The following is a 19,132-nucleotide window of genomic DNA, read 5'->3' on the forward strand; positions in this document are numbered from 1 at the left end:
TCATCTCTATTAATATGGTATAGAAGCGAGATATATTATTATGCCTGGAATCATAATTAGTTCAAGCTCCAGTAAGTAATCAGAAGGCAGCAAATTAACGTTCCGTGCTTTACATGTTTTTAGAACGAGCAAGATAAATCTGCACGAGCAGTTATTAAGTCGATCGGCAGATAAAAATAATTAATTTAACCAGCCAGGTATAGTGCATTTTATTTATACAAATGAGCTATGAATCAGATTACTGTGGCTATAGGAAACAGTTACATCAAGACTGAAATTATGTGAAAACATGTTCATTGTCTTTGCTTCGATGACTTAGATAAATGACAGAAAATATTTTGTTGAAAACTCCATCGTGAACTGCTCATTAAAAAACTTAATTGAGTCGGAAACTTTCACGGTAACTTCTGCCAAAATAGGCAACTTTAAAAACCAGTTTCAACATTAAAAATTACCGCTATATAGACAAAAAGTTATGACGGTTAGCTATAGTTATTCAGGAGTTGTATAAAGAGGACATGTTACTTTTAACGGCTGTTAGTTAATGCTTATGGATTTTACTAACAAAAACAATGGATGAAACTGTGCTGTTTCAATGACGTGCGCGTGCGCAGCCAAGTACCGTTGTACGCGCGTAGTAACAATATGCTCCAATAGAACATTTATCTTATCGGTAACCTGCATATCTTACAATATCTAGGTTTCACCTGAATAAATACTAACCACCTACATTGAGAAGACTTGAATTTATGAAGTTAGACTATCAAATACGGCGGTACTATAATTAATTATTTATTAATTAAATGTAGGTAGGTATGTACTTACATGCAGGCAGTACATAGTACAACAAATAGCTGACCTATCATTACGTTATTGACACTGCAGGCGGTAGGTAACCTAGATAAAATAATTACGCATACATTTTGATAATACATACACGTAGATGAAACGAAGCGTTTCTGATTAATGTAGCGAACGAATAACATTACTTCTTCACACATAGGTGATGAAGCCGTTAACTTTGAGATTCGCGAAAACATTTCGACTGTCTGTTAACTCGGAGCGGCTCAATCAACAAATTGTAGGTCAGTGTTTCGTTACTAGTGGAATTTAAAAGGTTTTAATGAGTTTTTATTTGTTTTCTTTTAAAACAATACAACGTCGCGGTGACATTGGTTCGTATTTCACTGGTTACAGATCTTAACCGTGTTTTGGATGTTCGCGGATGCGTGTTGACGTAAATAACCACAGTGTAACATCACATGGCGGGAGACCGACTTACTGAATGTATCGGGAAGTTTAAAAATAGAAGACGATCGGGTGAGCGACTCGAGACGCGGGCCACAGATAACGTTTATCGTCCGAAATGCTGCAAGCAAAAGTAATAACGCATCATATTATCAGTATTCCGGACGGATTTCCACGAACACTTAATCCATTTAGGAATAATAAATGTACAGTCATATGCACACACGGTTTTAACGAACCGTGTAATAATACCGTTATCGCGAGTGGTGTTACACTGGGTTGGTAAATAGGGGTGCGGGTGTGGCCAGCTGATCGGGATCGCACGCACACAGCTGCAAATGTTTACGAAAAATGTTACACAGACCGCTTATTGATTTTATCCGCCGTCGAATGTGCTTCAGAAACAGGTGTTCGCATCCTGCGATTGTTTTTTATATGGTAATACAACAAACGACTTCCTAAACAAACCCAGCATTATGCATTTACCACTGTATAATACTCATTTTGTTATTGATCGAAGGTATGTGCCCTAGACATGACATGTATCAGTTGGGAATAACGGGTGGATGTCAGTCTCTTGTCAATGTTTTGGTTTAAGAAACAATTTGCAATTAGTTGGGTGCCTACCTTGATTCCAGAGCGTCCCTGCTGTTTGAGCAGCACGTTCTCCGGCTTCATGTCGCAGTGTATGATCCGGTTCTTGTTGAGCGCGTGCAGGCACTGCAGCAGGCTGTGCGAGAACTTGCGGACGAGCTGCAACGAGAACCCTTGGAACTTGTTCTTCTTTATCAGCTCGTACAAGTTGATCGACAGTAACTCAAATGTGATGCATGTGTGGTTCCTGAACGTGAACGAGTCAAACATATGGATCACGTTCATCGTGTTGTCTTTGTCCTGCTCGCGGAGGTGCTCCAGGATACGGATCTCCTCCTGCGCCTGGCGGTGGAACCGCTTCTCGTTGCGCACCATCTTCAGTGCGACGTTCTCGCGCTTCTTGTGGTCGTACGCCTTGACCACCTGACCGAAACTACCCTTGCCGATCACCTTGAGCACCTCGTATCTGTATGCTATGTGATCGTGCGGTATGTGGATGTATGAGCCTTGCTCATTGTCGTAATCGCAATTGTTCGGAAACCCGACCAACCCGGGACGTTTCTTGGCGTTCGCGCCTATAAAGTACACTTGGGGGTAATCAAATATCTCACGGTGTTCATAGGGGGTGAGCTTGCTCATGTAGAGCTTCATGACCTGCTCAGGGCTCGCGGCCGCCGCTGGTGGCCGCTTGTCGGGCGGCTGCGCGTTGTTGGCCGGTGGAGCGGGCGGGCCCGGCTCGAGCGGCGGCAGCGCCCCGTCCCGGAGCAACGCGCGCCCGAACGCGTGCGCGCTCCCTAGAGGCATGTCGCCGGTCATGGCCGCGCGGCCGCCGCCACCTCCGCGCACTTCGCTCGCCGTGGCCAAGTCGACCCACGCGCGCTCGCACACACCACTGCACCTCACTGCACTTGCACTAGATGACGGCGCCACTCTGGCACACTGCACGACATTTCACATCGACCGGGAGGAGCGAGACCCACGCTTCCACTTATGCGGGCACATTCCGTCTCGGCAACGATACGATGGAGCCGCGGTCGCAGATGATACCGTGCGACGCGAACGTGAAACGCAAACAAAGACCCCTTCCTTGCGGGCCGACCCGACGACAAAACCAGAGAGAAAATAGAAACGGTCGCCTGAATACGAAAGTTGGCAAGTCATTACGGCCATAATGCATGAGCTTCGATTGTGATGTCCACACGTGTGGGTAAGCCTTACATGGTTATCTACCAACACGGATTACACACGTGTTGTTATGTGTGGACTGATGAATTGTCAATTCGTGAGTTCCTGCCTTACAAGGTTAAAAAAGGGTGTATTTACAATAACCCTTTTAATTACTACCTTTTTCGGCTTACTCACGCAACTGTTTGACGAGGAACTTGACTAGTTTCAAGCCATTGTAAAGACTCATATTCATGAACAGCATTCCGCGACACACAACGCGGCGATTGTCGCGCTGCTACTGATATAAAATACGAGCATCTCATGCTATAGCGTGGCTTGAAACTAGTAGATGTCCTCGTCAAACAATTTCGTGAGTGACCCGAAAAAAATAACCCTTTTGGTATTCCTCTCTTCGAACACCTGACGCATGATAGCATAATTGCTTTGAAAGTTGCATCTGAATAAAATTAGCTCGGCGCACATTAATTAATTTTAAAAAACACGACCAAGCGTCGTCATATTTTGTCACAATAGCTTAAAAATAAAATAAAAAGTTCATGGATATATTTGACGTTATACTGAACTTTTAAAAACAAGAAAAACTGGGCATCTAATAAAACGTTATTTTATTTCTTTGTTTACTTTCACGAACGTCAAAACTGGAACGTAAACTTTTGTCATTATCTATTTAACGTAAAATCGTTACAGATTTAAGTAGTTAATGAAAATTACAATTCAGAGCACATAATGATAATTTGAAGGCTTTATGTCGGCTCAAGTGTCCCATACACGTCAATACAACATTCGAAGAGACTGGCAGGATGCCTCTCCCTTTGTGAGACAAACCTGCTCCAGTTAGTTGGGTTTTATTTTTAATTCTACCTGGTACAGGTGTTCTTTTGTAAGGTCGCCGTGCATCCCCGCCTGTTTGTTTGGAAACACATGTTTTTTGTGTTGCCAGCTCACATTGTCGGGACAGAGCGGCGAAACCTTTTCGCAGTTTTATTATGTTTCGAAACATCAATCTCACCTTGTCTCGAACGATTATAAACGCAAAATTATCATGATCCGTTAATCAAAACTCGTCACAATTACTTAATTGATTGACATTGCAAAGATTTAGATTTTTGGGTTGATCAATTTGACAGTAATTAAAAAGGAAATCGTCCCCGATATTGGTTAATAAATCAAGGACCGTCTTTTATAATCGCAGCGGTTGTTTAATCACGCGCACGAATTCTTAATTCAAATGTAATACGAAGAATGCCAGTAGAAAAGAATTTCAGTTAAATTGCCGACACAGTTTGCTCGAAGGATTAGTTACAACGTCGCGTGACTGACAGACCGCAGAGTTGCAACGACAAAACGCCGCCATGTCAGAAATATCTGGCATTGGACGCGGTCGTGATGCCAGCCTGCCGCACTAAACTGACTGGAAAATTCGCAAAACCAACGCGGTGCAATGAAAACAGCTTTTGTTCGGCTTTTGTTTTAAAAAATATTCTCGGAACTAACTCGGAATAGGAATTAACTAACTATACATTCCGAGTTTAAAAAGTTAGATCGCTCACTCCGTTTACTGCTGGCAAACCATGCGAGGTTAGCAACCAAAATTCTATTTTCAAATATCGAATGCTAGATTTCGTCTGGTGCTTCGGTCGGTAGCGAAATGTTTTTTTTTTTTTTGTTGTTTGACCGAAACTGTCTGATGTTGCACGCAAAAAGTCTGGTTAACAAAGGATTTAAAACGACGCAGGTACTTTTTGGTCTATGTGTGACTCAGTAGTTACCCATCCCGATCTATCAGTGGTTTTGTGATTGCGATTTCTGAATCATTTTCTGAGTAAAACGTTGCATGGTTATAAACTAGAGAGGCGACGACGTGCAAAAATGTCTATTAGAAGGATCATCTCTATTAATATGGTATAGAAGCGAGATATATTATTATGCCTGGAATCATAATTAGTTCAAGCTCCAGTAAGTAATCAGAAGGCAGCAAATTAACGTTCCGTGCTTTACATGTTTTTAGAACGAGCAAGATAAATCTGCACGAGCCGTTATTAAGTCGATCGGCAGATAAAAATAATTAATTTAACCAGCCAGGTATAGTGCATTTTATTTATACAAATGAGCTATGAATCAGATTACTGTGGCAGTAGGAAACAGTTACATCAAGACTGAAATTATGTGAAAACATGTTCATTGTCTTTGCTTCGATGACTTAGATAAATGACAGAAAATATTTTGTTGAAAACTCCATCGTGAACTGCTCATTAAAAAACTTAATTGAGTCGGAAACTTTCACGGTAACTTCTGCCAAAATAGGCAACTTTAAAAACCAGTTTCAACATTAAAAATTACCGCTATATAGACAAAAAGTTATGACGGTTAGCTATAGTTATTCAGGAGTTGTATAAAGAGGACATGTTACTTTTAACGGCTGTTAGTTAATGCTTATGGATTTTACTAACAAAAACAATGGATGAAACTGTGCTGTTTCAATGACGTGCGCGTGCGCAGCCAAGTACCGTTGTACGCGCGTAGTAACAATATGCTCCAATAGAACATTTATCTTATCGGTAACCTGCATATCTTACAATATCTAGGTTTCACCTGAATAAATACTAACCACCTACATTGAGAAGACTTGAATTTATAAAGTTAGACTATCAAATACGGCGGTAACTACTATAATTAATGATTTATTAATTAAATGTAGGTAGGTATGTACATACATGCAGGCAGTACATAGTACAACAAATAGCTGACCTATCATTACGTTATTGACACTGCAGGCGGTAGGTAACCTAGATAAAATAATTACGCATACATTTTGATAATACATACACGTAGATGAAACGAAGCGTTTCTGATTAATGTAGCGAACGAATAACATTACTTCTTCACACATAGGTGATGAAGCCGTTAACTTTGAGATTCGCGAAAACATTTCGACTGTCTGTTAACTCGGAGCGGCTCAATCAACAAATTGTAGGTCAGTGTTTCGTTACTAGTGGAATTTAAAAGGTTTTAATGAGTTTTTATTTGTTTTCTTTTAAAACAATACAACGTCGCGGTGACATTGGTTCGTATTTCACTGGTTACAGATCTTAACCGTGTTTTGGATGTTCGCGGATGCGTGTTGACGTAAATAACCACAGTGTAACATCACATGGCGGGAGACCGACTTACTGAATGTATCGGGAAGTTTAAAAATAGAAGACGATCGGGTGAGCGACTCGAGACGCGGGCCACAGATAACGTTTATCGTCCGAAATGCTGCAAGCAAAAGTAATAACGCATCATATTATCAGTATTCCGGACGGATTTCCACGAACACTTAATCCATTTAGGAATAATAAATGTACAGTCATATGCACACACGGTTTTAACGAACCGTGTAATAATACCGTTATCGCGAGTGGTGTTACACTGGGTTGGTAAATAGGGGTGCGGGTGTGGCCAGCTGATCGGGATCGCACGCACACAGCTGCAAATGTTTACGAAAAATGTTACACAGACCGCTTATTGATTTTATCCGCCGTCGAATGTGCTTCAGAAACAGGTGTTCGCATCCTGCGATTGTTTTTTATATGGTAATACAACAAACCACTTCCTAAACAAACCCAGCATTATGCATTTACCACTGTATAATACTCATTTTGTTATTGATCGAAGGTATGTCCCATAGACATGACATGTATCAGTTGGGAATAACGGGTGGATGTCAGTCTCTTGTCAGTGTTTTGGTTTAATAAGAAACAATTTGCAATTAGTTGGGTGCCTACCTTGATTCCAGAGCGTCCCTGCTGTTTGAGCAGCACGTTCTCCGGCTTCATGTCGCAGTGTATGATCCGGTTCTTGTTGAGCGCGTGCAGGCACTGCAGCAGGCTGTGCGAGAACTTGCGGACGAGCTGCAACGAGAACCCTTGGAACTTGTTCTTCTTTATCAGCTCGTACAAGTTGATCGACAGTAACTCAAATGTGATGCATGTGTGGTTCCTGAACGTGAACGAGTCAAACATATGGATCACGTTCATCGTGTTGTCTTTGTCCTGCTCGCGGAGGTGCTCCAGGATACGGATCTCCTCCTGCGCCTGGCGGTGGAACCGCTTCTCGTTGCGCACCATCTTCAGTGCGACGTTCTCGCGCTTCTTGTGGTCGTACGCCTTGACCACCTGACCGAAACTACCCTTGCCGATCACCTTGAGCACCTCGTATCTGTATGCTATGTGATCGTGCGGTATGTGGATGTATGAGCCTTGCTCATTGTCGTAATCGCAATTGTTCGGAAACCCGACCAACCCGGGACGTTTCTTGGCGTTCGCGCCTATAAAGTACACTTGGGGGTAATCAAATATCTCACGGTGTTCATAGGGGGTGAGCTTGCTCATGTAGAGCTTCATGACCTGCTCAGGGCTCGCGGCCGCCGCTGGTGGCCGCTTGTCGGGCGGCTGCGCGTTGTTGGCCGGTGGAGCGGGCGGGCCCGGCTCGAGCGGCGGCAGCGCCCCGTCCCGGAGCAACGCGCGCCCGAACGCGTGCGCGCTCCCTAGAGGCATGTCGCCGGTCATGGCCGCGCGGCCGCCGCCACCTCCGCGCACTTCGCTCGCCGTGGCCAAGTCGACCCACGCGCGCTCGCACACACCACTGCACCTCACTGCACTTGCACTAGATGACGGCGCCACTCTGGCACACTGCACGACATTTCACATCGACCGGGAGGAGCGAGACCCACGCTTCCACTTATGCGGGCACATTCCGTCTCGGCAACGATACGATGGAGCCGCGGTCGCAGATGATACCGTGCGACGCGAACGTGAAACGCAAACAAAGACCCCTTCCTTGCGGGCCGACCCGACGACAAAACCAGAGAGAAAATAGAAACGGTCGCCTAAGTCATTGAACCGTTCGGTCGCATTGACTCCACGGGTGCAAGTGAGATAGAATTACTTTCGATAGTACATTTGTCTGCCGCTAGATGTCGCTTGCGAGCGGCACAGACATAACAAAAAGTCATTATTAAAGACCCGTTTCAATAAAAATAAAAAAATATTTAGTATTTTATCCACATCTCAAAATAAGCTACAAAAATATGGTACTATACTAAATATATACCAATAATGAATAGATCTTGTAATCAACTACTTGTAACCACATCATTCATGGATAACAAGAACTTAATTGAACATAAATTAAATACTAATTATGTTATATGACAATGGCCCTTAATTTGTTATATTTTTAGTATCGACAACAATTTCTGTTTGTCTTTTTCCTGCTCCAATTTTAAAACACGCTATATGTATAAGCATTTTTAACCCATCCCATTATTTTTAGCAAGATTTTCAGAATAAAGTATTCGATTAAGTTATAACAGAATTATTTTATTTTTGATCAATGACAGTTTTGTTATAATCGATACAGTTATAATATGTCATAAAATAGTTAACCAATTAATAAATTTCCAATTTGAAGTCATATTATTGGTAGGTTTAATTCATAATTTTAGTTCAAACTTACCTTTTACAAACAAAACATGGCAATGTTTTTTGGTTTCTGGGTCTTTCATCATACTCTGTCATTGTCTATGGTTGAATCGAACGCGTCGCCATCTATCGAAAAATAAACTAAGACCAGCCCATCCATCCAACCATACCACACGTCTTTTTCTATTCCGTTGTTTTCTGTCATTTACTACAATCGCAATCAGAATTAATAGATACTGTGGTGTTAATTTTATGAAGAAGACCGTACTTTAATATAAGTGTAACAAAGAAATGTAATTTAGACTCTCAAGAAGATCTTGGTGTTAACAAATGTAAGTAAAGTGTTTCGATATTTGAACAATCATTTACTTATGTACTGTGATTTCTTTTTTTGCTTTTAATAAATGATTAATTCCTCTTTACAATCTGCCGGAATATTTCAATTCAAATAGTACTCGTTCTAAAGTTAAAAATCTGAAACATAAGTGATTGGAGAATGCCGAAAGCCGATTCGCAATCTTTCTGATTCGATCTGAATTAGGTTTGAAATAAAAAATAGTGCGATTTTTCGGGGCATGATTATGTTGTAGATATTAAATGTATTATCATTAGTATGTGATATGAATCGTTTGTACACCGTATGCGTCACACAAACATGAACCTTTCAAGGTAATGTTAGGGCACTAGTATGGGCAGCTTATTATGATGTTGCATTATACTTCCTTGTTCGTCGGCTCGACGACTTACCCAAGGCCTGTGTATGTGTGCGTATCATTTGCGTGATGCTTGGACGGTTGCCAGTGCATCAAACAACTGCTGCACTTAAGTGTGGGGAAATGAGATAAAATACATAATCTTTTTATTCTTTGTTTTTTGTGCCCAACGGAGGTGAGTCAGTTGCTTATTCTGTATCAGGTAGTAAATGTATACATAAACTTTGAATAACAATGAACTGAATCATGGAATTAATTGCTGGCTAAGAACAAATATATTCATTGACAATGATATCTAACAAAAAGGTTTCAGTTAACTTACATGTGAATATTATGCGAATGTGCCTAACTAATATCATTCTTATTTGAAACTCTAAACTAACAAGTCTTCTATATAATTAATATTAAACAAGATGCTTTAATTACTTCCTAATTTAAATCTTGTAGATCATGACACAGACTTGTACCATGGCCATATTTTGTAATAAGAATAATTCATTCTCCACCCTCCACATTGTTACCGGCCAGACTCACAAAAAAAGGTAACAAAACCTACAGCTAATTACAAACCTCCTTGTGACTTGAACTCTTTGAATGTTATGAGTCATGGTGCTTATTATCTGTGGTATTCTAAGCATGTACTGAGCTCTTCTGTTTTGTTGATAACTTTATACCATATCTATTTAGTTTAGGACATGTTATTGTTATGACTGTATGACTAGATATTTATTTTAACAAGTTGCCCGACCAAACATAATAAGGAAGATATTTATTTAATATTTTATGTACACTTACAATGCATAAGCATTTAGACATTATCCATCTTTGTACCTTAGGTGGTTCATGGACAGGATGTTTATTTACTTTAATATACAAGTTATATTGACTGTGTTTACATTACAAATATAAATTATATAAACATTCATTCAGTACCAAAAAGTAGAAAAAGAAATAATATGTACCTAATGTTCTAATGTAAGTAACAAAAAGTACCTATGTACTTTAAATTTCAAGATTATCAAACCACTCACCGCTAGCCTTGAAATTTATTAAAAATGCAAAGAAATCATGACAAATCACATTATTGTGATAGAAGTAATTTTACAAGTTTCATAGTTTTGTTAAAACTATGAGTAATATCTAAAAAAAAACTTTTGTCCATTAGGTTAATATCCATAAATAACTAATCTAATCTCATAACATCACTAGTGAAAATAGGTGTACACTTTCTACCTAGCTCTTAGAGATTAAAAGGCTCAATATTATTGTATTGATCTAATTTCATTCAGTAACTTCATAATAGAATATGAACAAATAAAACCAGTAACTACATTACATAATATTTCTTTTCTTACATAACTAATCTTAAACATACTTTTGTCTTATATTCTAAAGGCTAACAAAGTATGACATGAGTCACTAAACACACAAACATAAAACAGGTTTTTTATAATGAATTCACAATTTCATAATGTTATCATCATTATCTCTTTGTGCTTCTAAAGGAGCCATTGTAATTGTCTAAACAGCCTTGACAACAAATATAAAAAGATTTTATGCTTTCTGAATTTGGAGTTTCTATGACTCTGTTCTCAACATTTAAGTAGGTACTCGGTTAATCAGTTTTGAGGGAACAATAAATTGTTATAAGATATACATTATTCATTTTAGATCTAGGGTATGGATCATATTCAAATCAATTTTGATCCAAAGCATGATTGAATTTGAATATCATTCATATGAAACACAGTCCGTCCACTTCATACATTTTTCATAGTTACAGTTAAAAAACACGTTCAGTCTAACTTTTAGCTACGAATGTTTATCTAAATTTACAATTTACAGGCAGAAAAATTGCGTAGGAAATGTCCCAGGAAATATTTGGCTCACATCCATTTTGAATTCCATGTTTCATTTCTATAATTTCTCTTATTATAACGTTGGATGGTGTGACGTCGGTATATAATAGATTTAATTAACTACTTCCCAGTGAGAATTGGTTTGTGTAGTGGTTACAATTTCGTGTTGCTATATGCACAATGGACAATAGCCAATGTTGGCATCTATTGACGTGACTAGACGGGACGTTGCGTTTGTGACGCACTTTGGCCAGTTACTGACTTTTATCCTAACTTTCTTGGATAGTACGACATTGTAATCTTTCTCCCCTGAAAGTCGAATAGGAATAGTAACTAATTCTGCGTAATTCAAGGTGATTCTATTGCCATTTCCGTAACGAAACACAGTTTCACGGTGCGAATATTTAAAATCGTCTTCATTCAGCGTAGTAGGAGGTATTTTCTAGAATTTTTACTACGAATACTCGGTAGTTTACGAGTCAAACATTGAGTATATCGATTCAGAAATTCTCAGTACAGAATAACGAAGTCTGCAATTGAATATTTGCTCGTTTTACTGCAGTATGGTCACCCTTTCTCTATTGAATTCTACTAGTGAAATAAGCTTCTGAGAAACCAAGATGAATACAGTTATATTGTTGTCTAGCTTGAATAATATGTTGTCTACACAATAACTTATGAAATCAACTTTGAAATAGACCTTTGAGGCTTAAAGGTTACGGTTAGTAATAAAGTAGACATACATAAAGTACTTTAAACTTGTTTGTCTTTGTAGCACAATTGTTTTCGTCTCATTTCTAGCTACGTATTTACATCTATTTTAGGTTTGAAAGGTCTAGCTAGACTTTGAATGTTTGCCTAGTTGCTGTATTAGTGTTTAGCATTAAATTAAAAGTGCGAACTGCTAGGGAGTGGAATTCTTTTCTGAAGTGTGTGTTTTCTGATGGGTATAACTTGGGTATCATTCAAAGCCCGAGTGAATAGGTTGCTTATGGGCAGACTTGCTTCATCGTAAGCCGCATCATCACTTGCAATCAGGTGAGATAGCGGCCAAACGTCGACCAATCAAATTTAAAAAGAAGAAACAATATAGGTGCATTTGAAAAAGATGGTATTATTGTCAAAATTGATGATATTTGTATGTGAGCAGCTTAAAAAGAAGGTTAAAAACGCGACATCCTTGAACCTCGATATCATAAAAATGCACTTCGAAATCGTGGATATGATGGCTTCTAAATAGAACTAGTGTATCTAGCAATACTAGAATAGTTGTATAGACTAGATAAATTCCAGTACGAGAGCTCTGGATTCGCAGCTATCAAACAGCTTACGAGTTGCGGTAGATACAGGCTAGCTATTAAAGCCAGACTTAAACCCTCCACGAGTGCTGTGCCACTGAGAATCCTGGATTAAATAGCCGCTGAATTAAAATAAACTTTACACAATACAGATTTCAATATAAAAAGACACATAGTTACTTTAAAACGCGTTAGTTTCAAAAGTTTATTTTTCGATGTCGTCTTTTGTACTTAACTAAGGACTTTGGTCATAAAAAGGGCTGCACTGCACGTCCATTGTGCAAGCTATACTACGTTATCTGTCGCCGTCTGACTCATTTATTATTATTGTTAAAATTTGTGTGCCTACGTGCTTATGTACTTACCCGACGCACGTACTTAGAATCCGGTAATTTAACCGTATTGCAGCTTATTGTAAAGTCGGATAAGATAAGAGTAGGCACCTATATGTATTCTGTATAGTTAGTACATAATTATCTAATTCGAATAAATGGAGCGATAAAAATTGATAACGAGTACAGACGTCTAAATATGGCGTGGTATAAACTAGGTCAAGTCGTAAATTCACTTCACATAAAGTCTAGAAAGTGTTTTCATAAAAGCATTAAAACGTATACTAGGTAATTTAAAAAAAATATGACTACCGGTGTACATAGGTACTAGGTATAGTTTGAATTTACTCAACTGTGCTACCGCATTCACATAATTTCAGTGGAATTTACAGTTAGGTACTTGCAGTTATATGTATTTTATAATTGCAGTAAATAAGGACTATTTAAATATGCACTAAAAGAAATTATAACCTAAATTGAAGCACTATTCGCATTATTGTGCTGACAACTTTGATCTATCATTTATCATAGTAATCAATCTTATCGAAATCCGTTCAGTAGTTACTTAGTTAGGTATTGTGAGTCTGAGTAACAAACACATAAACTTCACACTCTGAAATGAGATTATTTTTCCCAAGGAATAACCACGCTTTTGTAAATGAATGATTTGATTGAACATTACAAATATTATGTATCTCAAATGTATTTAAATGTATGTCAATTCTTTTTATATCTAAGTAGAGTACGCACGTGAATCGCACTAGACGGATATTATAAAAATTATCAAAACATTTTTTATGATAAATGTGATCAAACATTTTCATTGTAAGTAAAATGAAATTTCGATAACTTAAGATACTTATCGATTCTCGGAATTATTGGTATCAGGCGAACCGAAACTCAAGAAGGAAAAAAGGTATCGAATTATATTTAGAAGCACATCAAGGTACCCAAATTACATTATACAATTTGAACCTTATTATTTAACTGTAGAGTTGAAAATATATTTTTCGGGGTATTTCTTTGTGCTGGCTGTCTGTAAGTACATACTTGAGAATGTTAAATTAAAACAATATGGTGAAGATCTTGTTCGGTTTGCTACCAAAATAAATACATCTGCGGAACTGTATGGATCAACAGGAAAAGTACAATTAGCCACTGGCCACGTTACTAGTGCAGGGTTCAGTAATAATGTGGTTATTATATTTATTATAGAACAAATATTAGGCGTGGTCACGCAAAACCCCAGGTGTTCGGTCGAGCCATATCCTGGTTGGCACTATTAATTTGTAGCACTGTTCATAATTGCGTTAATGGGCTAATATTGCGTAATTTTAACTTAACTCTGTTTTACTTCAATGGACTAGATACTGGAGAGATAAAGAATATAAATGCACAGTTGTGTCCAATTTTATATTGTTGAAAATAGAAGACTTGCTCGGAGTCTAACACAATGCCTATCGCACTATAAATAATGCTTTTTATGACTTCGATCGTTATATCGATGCTACCAGGCACACACGAGTAGCAAGGAGGCATTATATGAATTTCTTTGAACCATTATAAATAGTTGCGTACTATCCCTTTCAGGTCATTCGCTCGACAATATCCTCGACCCAAAATTCCGGTTCAACGACCCCAAAATTTAGAAAAAAGGCTAGTTAGGTACCTGGTCTAGGCTTTGTCATACAAAAAACTTTGCCAACAATAGCTACATAGTAATCTTCCATCGCAGGAAAAAACAAGGTTATCACATCCCATCCAACCAGTGACCCGTGTAATGAAACTAGGGATTCCCAGTGGAGCTTTGTACAATAGAATGCCTATTAAAATTCTCCATGACAATACCACCACCACCATTGATCGTTAATTCATTACAATAGTCCTTCAATATCTTTACAATTACTTTATAGAAAGCTTTTAATTGATCGGCCGCAGAACAGGCGTTGTCAAACCAAAACTAATATAATAAAACTGAAGAGTTCTTTGTACCTTGTCGGAAAGCGACCTCCACAATTTATAGCCAGAATTAGGTTATCTCACATCACGATAAATCACTTAGAAATGTAAAGACTTTGTAATGAATAATTGTTCACACTTCTGTTTCTCTTGGTAACATTAAACGAAGTTTAGTGATTATGAAATTGGTATCACACGCCTCGGACCGACGAGGTCTTGAGGACAAACTTCGCTACTTAGTTACATACTCTGTTCACATGAACAATACAAAAATGGAGGCTAGGGAATTGAATTTACCCTGAAAATTCTTTTAGAAAGGGTCCAATGTTTTATATATCTTTGGGAACAATTTTTAAAGGTCTTCCCTTTGCCCGTAGTCCTGTGTCTGATTTATTCATAGCGTTATATTGGAGTTTTTTGACTTCTCCACTTGGACATGTTAAGCCTATCCGGTCCGGTCATGTCGGATTGTTTTTGCGGCTAAGATATTCAACGAAAAAATGTAGTAAAAAAATATTTGTTGCTTCTGTTCAGACTTTATTGGATTAAGATAGCTATTTCTGTAATGTGTAGCAAATTTCAAGAAGCATAAAGTAAATTAAAAACCGGACTACTCCGTCAAAGTGCGGCGTGTAACGGTCGTAAAATATGAAGAGACTGGCGCCAATTTTTTACAGTATGCTCAACTTGCAAGATGTCCAAGAGTAACGGCCAATTGGCAGCAGCACTTATCGCTCATTAGTTAATTCATATTTGCCCTGTTAATACACAATAACAATATATCGTCGAAACGTTTGCAAGAGAGAGCGAACAGTTCGTAGATTTATGAATAAAACTCTGCTACAGTGAACATTATAATGCATGCAATTAACTTTCCATCGGCTATGTTTCCAACAATACAACAAAATATACTTATCTCTGTGAATCGCTCTCCATTTCGTCTGTATTGTGGCTCTGATTAGGGTACAGTCTCCCACGCAAACTAGATTACTATACGCCGGATAAATTTAGCAGTTTTGGACTTTGTACTGTAGCTATAAAGCTGCTAGTTGTTTGTTCGAGTTTACCTAGGTTGCGCTGAAATATTTCAGAGGACAGGGCATAAAAGGCACGAATAGATTATTGTGGCTAACAAGCCATGAATATTTTATCAACATGTCTCGTGTATGGTGGGTTTGTTACTGTACATTGACAATCCTTTAATTTATCTATTCCATTTATATTGATTACGAAACTTTTACTCGTGGTTGAAGTATAATAGATTAATAACTTCGATTGTTCGGTAATGAATGTAGTAATTACAGCTAATACGTAATAGTACTTCAGTAAACTCAAGGATGTAATATAATTAGTAATGCGAGAGTGTGAGACTCATTCGTTTTCATGATATTATTGTTTTTCACTAGTGGTATTTCCTGTCGATGTTATGACTCAACGTCTCAAAATTTGCTCTCTCCGCCTCTAATTTACCGTAACTAAAAAGGATTGTGACCTAATTGTTACAGTATTTTAAGTAACCTTTTTTTATATATGATGGGTCGACGTTTGGCCGCTATCTCGCCTGGTGGTAATATGGTACCTAAATCTCCAAATGTATCATTATCTATTAATAATAATGGTACAACATGTCTACTCCAATATTATGACTTCGGAGATAGGGCAAAAGTTATTAGCTGATAAGGTTGGGTCAAATACATGTATAATAAATATTTTTTCCGGAGGGACAGTTGAATAATGTCAATATGCTGTTTTATCACAATCTAATTATGCTATGTGCTATGTACAAATTGGTTTTGTTTGATAAATAACAGACAAATTGTATATGAGCGCTGTTTCGTATATTTTGTTAGTGTAGAAATTCGGAAACCTGTTTTTATTTGACTAGTAGGATTTTCTATTATTTTCGAGTTCCATGGAGTCATGTCCACAGGCAATAACAGACTATACCTGAGTGATTTAATATCGAATAACCTCTAAAACTCTGCCCGATCTGGAGATCAAAACAGATTTGTGGTCGATAGAGCTCTATAGTCACCCTAGCCAATACAAGTGATATAATATCGAATAACCTCTGAGACTCTTTGCCCGATCTGGAGATCAAAACAGATTTGTGGTCGATAGAGCTCTATAGTCACCCTAGCCAATACAAAACTAACAAAACATGAACCCAGCCTCGATGTTTTCCTAAACATACTCAAATCACATATGCCTATATTGGTTTCAAACAAGGTCGAACCTAATCCGCGACTTAGCACTCGTATTACAACCAAACTTGAACATTTCTATTTCGCCGCTGCCTTCGCTTGGTCAAAGGAAACATATTGATAATGATTTTCCACCCTCCTTACTATCTCCAGACAGATAAATAAAGACAACCAAAGACACTTTCACATTGATAATACTAGTAAGGATGTTTTTTTGGGAAGGTTGGGAAGGGGGGATTGGTCCTCCGGTAACCTCACTCACAAAACGAAAAACAACGCAATCGTTGTTTCACGTCGGTTTTCGGTGAGGCCGTGGTATCACTCCGGTCGAGCTGGCCCATTCGTGCCGAAGCATGGCTCTCCCACACTTGATAGATATACACAGACACAGGATACAAAATAATACTCATAATATTACTGTAAAACGAATAAAATAAAAGACTTGTAATGTAATGATTCATCGATTCATCACCCACGTACGAAAATATCTAAGTGTTGTCTCATTCGGTTTTTTGTCAAAATTTTCATAAGTAGGCCTCTAATATCTTTATGAACGTCGAAAGCTTATACTTAAATTGCTTATTTACATAGTATTAAGTACAAGTCGTTTACCGTATTCGTGAAATATCCTGTTTGTACGCTAATGTTACTAACTTACTATATTTTATATGTATTTTATACGCACAAGGGTCTGGCAAAAATTGTTATTTGAAATCGACCTGTTTAAACGAAGATACGTTTTCTTTTCGACATTATTTTGGTGGACTTACGAGCTCGCTCTAGCTACGGACATCGCAAAAGAGAAATGTCTTGGATTTTCAAATTTATTTTTGTGTCAGAAAGAAAAATTTGCGTTGGTTGTCGCTGGTTTGTGCATAACAAATCGCTGTTGAGCTAGGTGTCCCAGAATCAACGGTAGAAATGCGGACAATGAGAAAAATGCCACGAGTTATCACAGTTATGCACGCACACCACACAACACACGAATAATGACGAAGAGAAAGTACGTGCAACCATGGAAAATGGGAAAGGGCCTCGTTTGAAATAGGCCTCCCTTTTGTAGCACTCACGTGAAGATGTCCGCGTAAAAAACATTGTAACATTAGCCACTTTGTACGTTTAAAACTGACAGTTAATGAACGAGAATAGGGTCGATAACTACTACACTATTAATCATCTTACTCCGGTCATTATAACAGATGCACTGTTATAATTGACTATCTGCACAGGAAATTATTAGTTGGCCGTGCATTGACTCATCTTGCTCGCGATATCTCACTCAAACGTGAAGTGTAAGTTGAATAAATTGAAGTTGCAATTATTCGTCCGATTGATATCGATTACTCGGGACCTCTCGATTTGGTTATTAATAGCTGTAACTCACGAACAATGTAATGATGTTAGGGGTCATGTAAATGTGGAACAGACTTTGATGACGGATGGCATTCCTGGGCGTTTCGTTTTGATTTGCTTTCTGCGTGAGACATCATAAAACTAATGGAATTTTCTGATACGATATTAGAAAATATAGTTCGTCAGTTAGTTCTAAATTGACTGGAAAAGTATAAACGTATCATATTAACTTTGTATAGCGTCAGTGAAGAGTTCCAAGTAACACGGTTGAATTGTTAATAGCTTCGGCTTTGATTGTCGCGTACGAGGGTTTGAAAGCTCGTGCAATACAAATATGACCTTGGCGACTAAAAACCTGTGAAAACCGTCACATGACGAGGGTTGTTCTTTTTATATCATATCGCCCATAAATTCATAATTTTCGATGGCAATATTAAACAGGTTAGTAGATTACACGTTATAAAATTTATGGTTCTCACGTATTCACAAATTCTAGCGTGTTCTTATCTTGATAATTTGAACAAAAATCTTCCTTTGTATTCAGATATCGATTCAATCGATCTTAATGTTTGAGATTAACGTTACATTGTACAATGAACAAAGATTGCGCTATTAAGGCTGCAGTACGTGCATCTTATGCCATTCACAAATGAATGACATTCGATAATACTCGTAATGTATGCACGTTGATGATTAAGTATTCTACGAAGGTTATCAAATACCTGACACAAGGAACATGAGACTATTTTTCAAGCCATTGCTGTTCACGTAGCCCCGTAGTACGCATAGGTAATAACACTAATAATAGACAATTAGAACTTAGTGTAAGTGGTGATAATTAGTTTATAGTCACATGAATAATGTATGGTACGCTACTAGTCAAGTAGTCACTACACACGCATGCCAATAACGGTTATTG

The 19,132-nt window shown here is 38.1% G+C and overlaps 2 protein-coding genes across 4 annotated transcripts in view; one reads left to right on the forward strand and one right to left on the reverse strand.

Moving 5' to 3' along the window:
• Window positions 1–7,938, reverse strand: part of LOC118280579 (dual specificity tyrosine-phosphorylation-regulated kinase 2) — a 143,086-nt gene extending 135,148 nt beyond the window's left edge. The window contains exon 1 of one of the 3 annotated variants that reach the window (XM_050699421.1): window positions 6,798–7,938. In XM_050699421.1, the coding sequence (XP_050555378.1) occupies window positions 6,798–7,580 (783 nt within the window). In that variant the 5' untranslated portion in view covers window positions 7,581–7,938. Of the gene's footprint in view, window positions 1–1,875; window positions 2,958–6,797 lie in introns of those variants that run through there. The other 2 variants (XM_050699420.1, XM_035600687.2) reach the window with 2 other exon arrangements.
• A 689-nt stretch (window positions 7,939–8,627) lies between these two features.
• Window positions 8,628–19,132, forward strand: part of LOC118280734 (transmembrane and coiled-coil domains protein 2) — a 44,024-nt gene continuing 33,519 nt past the window's right edge. The window contains 1 exon segment of the mRNA XM_050699419.1: window positions 8,628–8,827. The gene's annotated coding sequence lies outside the window, so the exon portion shown is untranslated.

This window comes from Spodoptera frugiperda, chromosome 16, assembly GCF_023101765.2.
Source record: "Spodoptera frugiperda isolate SF20-4 chromosome 16, AGI-APGP_CSIRO_Sfru_2.0, whole genome shotgun sequence".
In the NCBI taxonomy this organism is placed as follows: domain Eukaryota; kingdom Metazoa; phylum Arthropoda; class Insecta; order Lepidoptera; family Noctuidae; genus Spodoptera; species Spodoptera frugiperda.